The following is a 12,377-nucleotide window of genomic DNA, read 5'->3' on the forward strand; positions in this document are numbered from 1 at the left end:
AGTCTACTCACGTTTTCGATAAAGTAATGGTTGTTTAATTTCCGCAGCAAAAAGATTATTCAAACTAATAGACCTCGTCCTTGACACAAAAGAGCACTTGTGCAACTAAACAGTAAAAAAAAAAAAAAAACTAGGAGAACCGGCAAACAAAGTATATCAACCAGCATGGCTGAGGGTCAAAAGCAAAGCTGCAGCGTGTGCCAACGAGCTTTTACCGATTTTAAATATCTGTCAAGTCACATGAGTACCCTACACGTGGGGCAGGGGCTCCACGAGTGCTCCACGTGCCAACGAGCCTCCAACGATACCAGCAACCTCAAGAGACAATCGCGACTCCACACCGATGACCGGCCCCTCAAGTGCTCCACGAGCCAACGAGACTTCGACTCATCGAGCAATCTGAAAAAACACATAAGCATCCATCAAGATGGGCAACTCTACGATTCCAGCGCCATACGCCATGGACAGCAAACTCTTGACCAGAGCATCGGTCTTGCAAGCTCAAGTGGCTCGTCATCCCATTTTTGCTCTGTGGATTCGTCGAGCGGCCCGATCCCCACCAGCGTGCCTCTGCATCGTTGCGCCGAATGTTCGCGTGCATTCACCAGGAATAGCGATCTCACGAGACACGCGCGCATCCACACGGGTGAGAAGCCCTTCCGTTGTACCTTGTGCCCCTGGAACTTCAGCGACAACAGTTGTCTCAAAAGACACATGCGCACCCACAGCGACGAGCGACCTTACAAGTGCCCCGATTGCTCGAAAGCCTTTGCCCAGAGCAGCAGCTTGTCCGTGCACAAGCGTGTCCACACCGGCGAGCGACCTCATCGTTGCTCCGTGTGCTCAAAGAGCTTCTTCCGGTCGAGCGATCTTTCGTACCACAAGCGCGTCCACACCGGCGAGCGACCTCATCGGTGCTCCATGTGCTCGAAGAGCTTCACCCGAGCGAGCGACCTTTCGTACCACACTTACATCCACACCGGCGAGCGACCCTACACTTGCTCGGTGTGCCAAAAGAGCTTCATCCGATACCGCAGTCTCATGTCGCACATGCACCGTCAAGCCATTTTGGGGCTTCTTCGACAAAAATAAACTTTGGACACGTGGGTCAGTTCAAGAGAGGATGTCTTGCCCTTCGAAGATCCATTGACGCAGGAAAATAACACCTATATATACATCCAATTTTTTGTGTCAAGAAAGCAAATAAAAAAGTGACATTTTATGACATTTCTAACAATTAATTTAAGCAAAGTTTTTTTTTTTTTTTTTCATTGATGTATTTTTTGGTGTGGTATTTTTATGAACTCAATTTATGGTATAGATTTGGTTATTTAATTTAGACTTTATTTTCGGTCTCGAAGAGTTAAAATATCGAGCAAGCTCTCATTGAGGTATTGTCGAAAAATATTATTTGAAAGACTAAACTCGGAAAAAAATGAAATGCATTAAATTAAAATAATGTGGTACAAAAAAATCATCTAGAGTGACAATATTTTATTTTTTAATACCTAAAAAAGCTGTATTTGGTTTTAAATGATATGGAATTGTATTGACCATGTCCTGTGGAAACACGAATTATATACCAATGGGTGCATTTCATTTGTTTTTGAGTATCTAAAAAAAAACTGTTTACTGTCATTATATTCTGCAGATAAGATTCATGTGTGCCAGAAGTCATGTTTAAATTCTAACAGTCAGTTAAATGGCATATGTCGTACTTATCGTTTGTGAAATTAAAAACACATTTACCAATGTAAGCTTCGATAAAACTTTAAATGAATAAAATAATAATTCAATTTAAAAAATTGCATGCATTGTATTTTTCAGTCTTATAATGTTCTTACCACAGTAAGAATGAAAAAAAATTAAATAAAAAAAACATTTACTTATATGCGTATGTTGAGATAAAAAAATGAGCAAAAATTTTAATAAAATTTTTTTTGGTAGTGTGATAAGCTCATACAATAATGCATTATAAAAATATTCATAAGTAAATATGGAAGCAGTTACAATAATTTCTCAATTTAATTAATCATTTTTTATACAATGAATACATTTTTTACTTCACCATGTTTCGAAAAAGTCAAATTATCATCAGTAAAAAAAAATTATTTTTACGAGTTTTAGTATTAAATTTTCTTTTTTTTTTTTTTTTTTTAATACATAAACGCAAAAAATAGCGTGAACAATAAAAACTAACGTACGGCCAAAAAGAAATAAAAAAGAGGAGTGGTTTAATTAGCCTCCAGCTTACAAAGTTCAACATGCAGTGGCATCGATTGCTCTGGCTTTAAAAGTGTCTTGCTCGTAAGTTTATACAGATAAATCGAACGTCGAGGAGAAAAATTATGGGTCTCCGAGACGAACGAACGAGCGGCGTACACCCTCTTGAACGAGCGAACACGGCGAGAAAAGTAAATGAGGAACGAGACCACAATGCCAAGAAGACGTGAAAAGAGTGTGTTCGACGATGCGAAGCAGAGCTTACTCTTCTCGAATGACGTGTAACTTGGTGTTTAAAAATTAAAAACTATCGATTTTCTTTTTTTTTACTCTCTCTTTTTTTTCCTAAGTATTCTACGGTGCAATCATTTTTTGCTAAGAAAGAATAACACGCCTTACCTCGATCTGCTTTTCAATCCTTGTGCCGATCCGAGTGGTCATTCGCACTGAGATTTTCGTAAAAACGTTGAAACCAATGGCACATTTTTATATTGCTTTCTGAAATTAAGAAAAAAAAGAAGCATATTGTTGAAAACAATTTAATATCCAATTATGAGTAGCGTTACAAGTTTTAGGTCAATCATACTTATTTTTATTTTATTTTTTTTTTTTTTTTTTGAGCTACTAAGGGAAGAAAACTTGTCTGAAAAGGAAAATAATTGTAGGGTGATAATAACTTAATGGTTTCCACTTGGATATTTTGATAATAATCATCACCTAACCTAACACAAGGTACTAAGTATTTTAAATAATAAAATTCAATAAGGAATTTTTAAAGAAAGCAATAAAATCGAGATTAATTATAAAACGTAATTTATGCACCAAAATTTGTCATTCCAAACACATGATACAATTTTACGGATATGACTATTTCACTAGACGTCAAAAAATCGTAAATTGGCTCTTCTATTTTTTTCCTACGGTAAGAAAATGAAGAATCATATTTAATAGAAAATATTCTTATCTGACAATGTGTAGTATTATATTAAAATAAACAAATGCGTATGTAAATTATTTTACAAAAAAAAGAATTACTTTCTTGATTTTTCCTAATACTTTGGTCTCTTTGTTTTGCATACGAATAAAAACCAAGAAATGAATGGCAAAGTGGGGGGGGAGTGCATTGTTTTCCCTTGAAATCTTGATAATCCTTTTCGCGGAGAGCAATTGGATCAAGGAAAGAAGCAGCAGTCGGAGATTCCAGCTGTAACAAAAAAAAAAAAACTGCTAAAAAAAGGGCTGAAAAACACAGCATCAGCTAAAGAAGAAGTTGGCCGACTTCTGAATTACCATTCACAAATATATACGGCTCTTTGCGCCATCAAGACGAGCTAAAAGCTGCTCTTGGGGAGGAAATTCGCCCTCATCGCGGGAGTAAAGAATAATTAATTCACCGGTACCTTGTTTCTTCCAGGAAAATAAGGGCATAGCACGAGTTAACAGGTGAGTCGACTGGATAGCCGTAGGCGTCCAGTAGGGTATAGGTACACTTGGTCGGAAAATTGGATTTGAGCGTATGCATATGCCAAGACAGCAGCACCCCGTGTAGGTACGATTGTGTGTGTATGTCAGTTTGGTACTGACTAAGGGTATATAAGGGGTGTAACCTTCTCGATCCTTGCACACCAGAGCCAATGCGTCTTGAAATGCAAATTCTAGTTATATCGACCAGCTTGCTTGCTGGGATTTCATCTCTCCCTCCCTCCCTCCCTCACTGCCATGAATAATACATACTGACCCCTCCTTTACTATTACTGCTGCTGCTGCCATTACGACGACTCCCTTCTCTCGTCCTACATACGTTGACTCGCTGCAATGCACACACAACACCTGCAGGTATGTTATCTACGTACGTCTTACGCGTCAATTTGGGAGAACTTGCTTCGTACAAAGCATTGCAGGATATTGTACTCACAGTCCGGAGGCAAATTAATACACCGGTGAAAACGAATTTCAGAAATATTTGGTGGTGTTGATAGGTGAGTTCATAATGAGGGAGTGAATGAGAGAGAGAGAGAGTGAGAAAATGTGAAGTATACCAGAGAAAATGATGTATACATGAGCTGATTCTGGTTATTTGTATGCACATCCTGGAAAACTCGACTTTTCGAGTACGTCATTCATTTGGGTGGGTAATTTTAATGAATGGGAGCTTTCGAGTACGTGCATTGATAAATTACCTTTGAGCGCTTGCCTGTCTCTGTATATTATATGCCTGGTGTGTGAAGAAAAAAAACATGACTCGAGTATGCCCCCACTTAACTCAATAGACCGACGTTAAATGTCACGTGTACTGAAGAAAAAAAAAAAAAAAACAATTGCCAAAATTATAGTGTTTTTTTGATTCTGGAAAAATTTTTTTCACCATTTGATTGCAAGACAGTAATTTATATGAGGGGCAAACAGTAAAAATTACTGTATCTACGATGAAATTACTTACTGTTTATCACAATGAAAATTAATACTTACATAAACAGTGAAAAGTACAAAAATAGCAGAAATTATCTTCATGACGAAGTGGTATCAGATTACCAGTCTATAGCTCAGTGATACGTACTGTTGGACGTTGAAATATTTTACAATATAATATACTTATAAACGTCAACATTTCTTTTACGTTTTCAACAAAAAACAAATTATTTCGAGCTTTATAACTATTTTTTTCCCTTAAAAAAATTTTTCTTTAAATATCGCTCTATCTGTGAAGTAAAGACATTTTTTACGAAAAGATATGAAAAAAATTGTTTATCGTCTGAAAACTTGAGTGAATAATTGATACCTAAGTTTTTTGAGAGAACATCAATACAACAGAATAATATACACACGTCCAAAAACACGTTGATGTAATATGAATGCTCAACCATTGAATTGAGCTTTAAAAAAAAATTATATTTTAAAAGATTACAAGATATACAGTACGTGCTATGATAATTATTTTTCCTACGAGTATATATCCTTAAAATAACAACGAGAAAAGACGGAGCTACGTGCAGAATAAAAAGCTCAGTCGTAGAGATGCATCGAGATAAAAAAAAGGGGGTTGTTGTATATGGCTTGCGAGTATTTTTGCAAATATTGAAGAAATACTATGCATAAAGAGATAAAGAAGAATAGCTTGTATAAGTACGTTGGCGAGAAACTTTTTTTTTTTTGTGTACGTACATTGCATTTGTATATACCTACAGGGGAAACTTTGACGTTGATTTATCGATGAAGACTCCTTCCCTCGCTCTGACTCTTTACTCCCTGCTTTCTTAATGCATGTACACAACAAGCTCGATTCTTTCTTGTCCTCCTTAGCACCTCTTCACTTGTCTTTGCTTCAGTTTCTTTCAAGTATCATCGAGGCTTTTATTATTTTTCATTCTATCATTTTTGTTTTTTTTTTTTTTTTTTTTTTTTTTTTTTAAGGCCTCTTAAGGAGCTTTTAAAAGTGAAGCATCTGTTAATAAATTGCCTATGAAGACGCCGTACTTTTGCTTACTGTGACGGCACGTTATCTGTCTGAATCCATCTATCAAGCATAAATAATCTAAGTAAATTTACTATCCTAATTTTTGATTTTGAATGTGGGGTGGTTCCTATTTAAATGAAATCTTTTTTGTTATTTTATGGCCTTATAAATGCCGCATGACAAATAATACATATTGATCGCCATATCACTCACTGTAATTGATTTATTAAAATTTTATGTTCCGCTCCTATACTAGGGAGGAAAAATACAAAATGTCTCAGATCACAGAAAAGTTTGACACCGGAGATGAAGCCGAGGGTAACAAGAACGTGATCTGAGGCTTTCTTTGTTTTCTCCCGGTTGTACATGATTTTTTACCAACTCTGCTATTCTCGTGCCGAGAGATAGTATTTTCTCTTCGGCAGAAAATTTCTTCTTTCAACGCAGTGGGAAAAGAAACAAATGAAAAACTTACAGAAACATTACGGCGAGTATTTTTTAATACAAATTAATTTGAACTTCTCGTTTCAACGTCCACAGTCAGAACCATTTCAACATTTATATTAGTTGTTCTTTCTAAACTTTTTTAACTAAAAACGAATAATTTTACTAAGTAGCCGTTATGAATTTGCCATTACAAATTTTTTTAGACCAAAATAAAGCCACTTTATGAATGAGGAACTCTATCAAAAAATTGCTGAAAAACACAAGAAGTGTTAGGTTTTTTTTATTTTAATAAATTTTGTGTGAACGGGATCGAGCGGTCGCAATATCATATCAGCGATAAGTTTCATGTCAGCCGTTCGATCAACTGGCTCGAGGTAAAAGTCGTACAAAATTCGGGCCGTTAGTAACTTCAGTTCCATCATGGCAAACTTTTGACCTGAAAATCGATTAAATGAACATTAAAAAAACAATACATTGTATTTTTCAGTAAACAAATAACAATAAAAATAAAAAACCTATGCAGTTGCGAGGCCCAGCACTGAAAGGTAAATAAGAAAAAGGATGTCGATTTCGAGAATTTTCAGGGGTAAATCTCGTAGGATCGAACTTTTCAGGATCAGGCCAGAAATTCGGATCTCTATGGGTATCCCAAAAATGAATCATTATGTGTGAGTCGGTTGGCAAAAGAGCATGTTCTAATAGAGAAAAAACTATTATACATTGCACTTTTATAAGAGATGGACTTCGAAAAATAGATGAAACTTCAAATTTTACTTAATTGTAATTCGTCATATATGTATCTTCCGACTGTGGCTACTGGAGGGTACAGCCTCAAGGCTTCTTTGATACAACATTCCAAGTACTCCATTTTCTGGATTTCCGCCATTCCCAGCTTGCCACTGGAGTTGTTCATGATCTCGGTCACTTCCAGTCTGGCTTTGTCCTGGAATAAATCATCATTTTTATCGATGTAAGGTTTTTCTGCAATTTTAATCCAAATGTACGAGAAAACGGAAAGAAATGAGTGTAGTTACTTGTGCTTCCTTGTTTTCAGCCAATTGCACCACTATAAAAGTCATGGCCATCGCCGTGGTATCGTGACCCTAATGAAATATATATTAATCGTTCAAACGGACACTTGATTAAAATTTTAAGCTACAATCAGTTCTAATCCAAACGATGTTTTGCACGTTAATCATTTAAAATATTTACTTTGAACGTGAAAGTATCCACTTCTTCTTTTATTCCGGTATCATCTATCAAACCTTTTTTTTCAGCTGCCAAGAGCAAATCGAGCATAGCCAATCTTTTTTTGTGACCTAAAATTTTTTAAATTATACAAATGAGTACAAAATGTTGCACATAAATGCTGTTACCCATGTGAATGTCATTTAATACAGTGTCTTCCACTTCGTAAGTGTGTTCATCTAAAAACTTATTTCCTGTGCTTTCGTGATATTTTTTTCGTTCCTTTATGACCTGTAGAAATTTTAAAAAGTATTGTAAAATCTTTTACATAAATAGTTACAAAAACTGATTAAAATTAAGATCAGGAATGTATTTTTAAATGATTTTTCCATTTCATATTGTAAATTTTTTTTTTAATGATTTATCGATTGAAAATCTATATAAATGAATTACCTCATCTGTGAACTCGTGGAGTACGTCAAGAGATTTCGAACTTAATTTTCCCATTGCCGTGTGAGGAAAAATAATATTTACGATATAAGGTCTCATCGCTCTGCAAAATGTTATAAATAAAATCTTTTACGTTCCACAATGAAGTAGTTAAGATTACGCATTTTCAAACACTCGAAGTCAAGAGAGAAGAAAGTATTCTGATTTTGTTGAAAAAAAGTATATGTTAAAATCAAATTCAGCCATGGTATTAATGATTGGTTACACATCCTCAACTCAAAAAATTTAATTACTGTTTCAGTAAAAAAATTGTGTTTCAAACTCTTGTATCGTAAAATATTTTTAAAAATTGAAAAGTTTTAATTGAAGCACCATTTAATAAATATATACCTATAAAGCACAATTTTCCCCATATCATGTATTGCTTGTTTGTATTTTTCAACTTTTTCCTGGTTCATTTTATCTAAATCAACTCCCATAGATGCTTCTGCAAGTAAAAATGTCAAACAATTTGAGTAATAAATTTCATAAATTATAATACGTAGTTTCATAAAAAAAAAATCACGATTTAAGTAATTCCTATGATCTTACCACAGATAATTTTCAGAGTTATGTCCGAAAAAAATGGAATAAGGCTTTTCACAGTTTCTTGTCCCTGGCTCTTGAGCTCGTCAATGAACTTTTCTCCTTGTTCCTTTGTTATTTCAATATATTTTTTCAAAATGTTAAAGTGGAATGCAGGTGTCAGGATTTTTCTTCTCTCTCGCCACTTTTCACCTATTAACAAGCAAATGAATTCAGTAAATGCTTTCAAAATTACTTGAGCATAGATATTTTTTTTTTTTTTTTACCTGTACTCGTTAGTAAGCCAGTTTTCAACCAAGAGTGGAGATACCAGTAAACATAATATTTTTCAATAGCTTTTTGACTAGAGAGCAGAATCTAAGATTAATTTTAATAATTGAAAACATTAGATATATATAGTTTCAATTAACATATTCATCAGTTTTATTAATAAAAAATACTATACCTCTAAATCGTCAGGGTGAAGGACACTGATTAAAGCAGTATGTAAAAACCAAAATCGAGTAATTGGATAATAATCCTTGACGACTTGTCGACCTTTCACCCAGAGATCGTCTACAGTGTAGTTGAAAAAAAAATTTTCATGAACTAATATATTTTTTTATAACGCTAATAATAATATAGTAGTGATAGTTAACTAACGCATATTGTTAAAATTAAACGTCCATATATTGCCAACGATGGGGTAATCGATCAGCCCTGGTATTCTTCTTAATAGACGACCTTTTCGATTACAATGTGTAACAACGTAAAACACTAAAGTTACCAAAAATAACACTGTCAAAGCTGTGGTAATCATTTTAATACTTATTTCAACAGTAAAATAAGACTTTAGGAATAAAAAATATCACTGGGACATTTATTTGAATTTCACACGAAATAATTTACATTAAAGGAACCCAACGAAATCTATTTTCTAAAATTTAGGATAGGTTCTCTTTTAAAAATGCGCTCTTCATATGGTTACTCAACGAAACTGAGGAAACTACTGACTCTTAGTGATGAAAATGTATATTCCAACTGATCGTCATCACTTGCGCAACAATTTCTTATTACTCAGCTGGTGATTATACCAAGGAAAGATTCGCGCGTCATGTAGATTAATAAAACTACAAGAAATTTACCGAATACTAATCATTGCGCATTGTGTTCATAAATTTTTTTTTTTTTTTTTTTTATAACATTAAATTGGAATAAGTTAAAACTTTTTAAAAATAAGATCCAACGTGTAGATAAAATATATTTTTTCATTATTAAAAATTAATTACATGTATTGTTTATGTAAACTTGTAATATAATATTATATGCTTTGATAGTTTAATTAAAAATCAATTTGAATTTTTTTAAAAGTGTTTGTAACCAAGTTTTACTAACTGAACTAAAAAGTAGAAAAGTAATTATTTTAATTTAAGCTTCCTGTACGTGACCATAAATGAAAGTTTACACCTCTCTAATTTACACTTTTAAAATACTACATTATCATTTCAAAGTACATACATATTTAGAATCTTCTACTTACTCGTTGAGCCCTTTCAATAAATACCAAAATTAAAAGTTTGCAGAATCACATTGGATTCAGAATGAAGTCAGAGAAATTAATGATGTTCAACTCTTATCCTTTTTATTCGGTATTGTATCGAAGAGATTGTGAAGGAAAAGGTAATTTATAATTTTCTGGAATTTTAATAACCAATGGCATCTACCATAACATCAGAATATACACTACATTAAAGTATCTTCGGAACCATGGTACATGAAAAATTTTTGCATGATTTCGAAAAGTGGTCGGTAATTCAAACTTTATGTTGGGCTTACAGGTACGATAATGATAATCGGCATGAATATGCATTATTGCACTCGCGGTTCACGACATAATTTTCTGTGAATCAACTTTTTCCCATGTCATACTGTTTAAACACATTTTGTATACGTCGAATGCACGTGAATCGGCAGAGTTAGGCACAATTATTTCATAGAATCTTCACCATGTATAGACAAATTTTTCTGAAAAAATAATGCAAAATTTTTGCTGAAAACATTTTTTTTTTTTTTTTTTTTTTTTCATCACTACTTGTAAGTTAAAACACACTACTTGACAACATTTTTGGCACTAAACAAATGGTGTAAAATATTTTTAGAGGGTTTTTATTATAAAGTATTAAGTTAAATATTTATATCATTTTTTCAGTTACATTGACACTTCATGATTTGATTTTTAAGTATATTTTGTAATAGATTATAATGTATTACTTTTTCTGTTAACACCATGTTATAAATACTTGAAAAAAAAAAAATTAGCACAATTACATTTTAAAATAAAATTTTATTACTGCTAAAGTATGTAAAAAAATAGCCATGCCCAAGTATGTGGATGAGTTTCTTGACTACTTCGATACCCATGACAAAATTAGTATCTCTGACCCACAGCTTTTTTAATTTATTTATATTTATAATATATTTTTAACACTATTAAAATTTTTTTTTTAGTATTTAATCAATAAATTATTACGTAGCTCGTAAAACGTCTTAGAAGAAACCTGTTAGTCTTTTTTTAAAATTTTTTATACGCTGAGCTTTTCAACTACACTTTATTTTCCTACATATTTGCAGTAACCAGTTTTACTAATTTTAAAGTCAAAATAAATTTAAAAACTGTCTCAATAAATGAATGGAATTTTTTGTGTTGCGAGTATATGCATAAATTAATACAAGGAAAAAAGTTCAACTCAATGAAGTTATATATACCCGATGATAACACGCAAAATTTCTCATATAATATTTCTCATTAAAAATATTCTTGAATTTTATAAATATAATTTCATTGCATCCTTTTAAAGTACATTAATTCGTGAGGTGCCTCGTGATGTTTTTCATTTCCTAATTATCATCACAACAGTAGTGTTTAAATATGTATGTTATTTAGTTTGAAGTAAACGTTTGCTATGGCATGCAAACATACCCATCAACATAATTTTTCTCAGAGCTACGCAAAACCATTATCATACTAATATTATATTTGCTTTATTCAAACACGTTACTCACAGATAATAACAACAGGTTAAATACAACGTAAGATATCTCTTGTCAATGTGTCAATTAAACGTGTGTGCAATGCAATTGTCATCTTGATCCTTGCCCCCCCCCTACATAAGACACCCTTGTATAAACAAAAATCATTAATAGTAGTAATAGTAAAATAGTAGTACTTATAGTAATCACTACTAAGTAGTCAATTTTATAAGCTATATAAGATAAGTAGAATATTTATGATTTTGGAGGTCAATTTTCGGGTAGAATATAAACTGTAAACTTGCCGCAAACATTACAAAAAATGACAACTTGTTATTATCTACCTACCAAATTAGTTGCGGCTGGTTTATAGTTAATAATATGGCTCTACTTACTTCAAGTAGTTAGTTAAAATGATTTTTATTGGCATAAAACATATGTTACACAGCCAGAATACAGAGCGAGTAAAATACATAGCATACGTGGAGTAATATACTTCGAATTTACAGTTCAGTTATGGGTTTACAGAGTGCGGGTTTCTTAAATCGTATTTAAAAGGAGCTTTGTTTATATACTAATTGTTCGGTGGTGATTTTTACAAACTGTCAATCAAATTCTGTGCTCAGATAATTTTAAGTACTGTATTATTTTAGACTGTTGTATGTTTTAAATGTAGATGTCTATGTTCATAATAAAGTCTGAGATAATGTGTGCTGTTATAATATTTAGGTTGGAGAGTAGTGATGCTATGGAGAAGGGGCCAGGGCCTCGGGTTTCATGTAGTCTGCGAAGCATTATTTTCCTTTCGTCTTCGAAGAGTTCGCATTGCCAAAAGATGTGTTCCGGAGTGTCCTGATCCCTTCCACATTTACATTTATCACTATTAACTATTTTGTATTTATACAGTTGGTGATTTAGTGAAGTGTGGTTGCTCCTTAGTCTGTTTATTGTGGTTATTGCTCTTCTAGGGATATTGAATTTATTGAACCACGAATTTTTTGATTCAGTGAAGTAGTTACAA

General features: G+C 33.1%; 1 protein-coding gene across 1 annotated transcript; it reads right to left on the reverse strand.

The window, feature by feature from the left end:
* Positions 1–5,827: 5,827 nt before the first annotated feature.
* Positions 5,828–8,909, reverse strand: LOC106641936 (cytochrome P450 4C1-like). Its single transcript, XM_089591027.1, has 11 exons — positions 8,793–8,909; positions 8,614–8,704; positions 8,354–8,539; positions 8,153–8,249; positions 7,766–7,865; positions 7,501–7,603; positions 7,337–7,443; positions 7,159–7,227; positions 6,899–7,067; positions 6,640–6,819; positions 5,828–6,560 (listed from the first exon to the last, which is right to left on the reverse strand). Exons 4-11 carry the CDS (start codon positions 8,239–8,241, stop codon positions 6,394–6,396), a joined length of 984 nt encoding a protein of 327 aa, XP_089447153.1. The 5' UTR covers positions 8,242–8,249; positions 8,354–8,539; positions 8,614–8,704; positions 8,793–8,909; the 3' UTR covers positions 5,828–6,393.
* Positions 8,910–12,377: the final 3,468 nt, after the last annotated feature.

The sequence above is a fragment of the Copidosoma floridanum genome, unplaced genomic scaffold (genome assembly GCF_036245765.1).
Source record: "Copidosoma floridanum isolate Cflo_tuat_1 unplaced genomic scaffold, Cflo_Japanese_pri ptg000013l, whole genome shotgun sequence".
Classification (NCBI taxonomy): Eukaryota; Metazoa; Arthropoda; class Insecta; order Hymenoptera; family Encyrtidae; genus Copidosoma; species Copidosoma floridanum.

What these genes read in the sequence shown, in the direction of transcription:
- LOC106641936 (XM_089591027.1), bottom strand. Translation starts at nt 8,241, where the DNA reads ATGGGAGTTGATTTAGATAAAATGAACCAGGAAAAAGTTGAAAAATAC. An exon ending in GGGAAAATTGTGCTTTATAG is followed by an intron (nt 7,866 to 8,152) that starts GTATATATTTAT and finishes AACATTTTGCAG; the next exon opens with AGCGATGAGACCTTATATCG. An exon ending in TGGATACTTTCACGTTCAAA is followed by an intron (nt 7,228 to 7,336) that starts GTAAATATTTTA and finishes ATATTTCATTAG; the next exon opens with GGTCACGATACCACGGCGAT.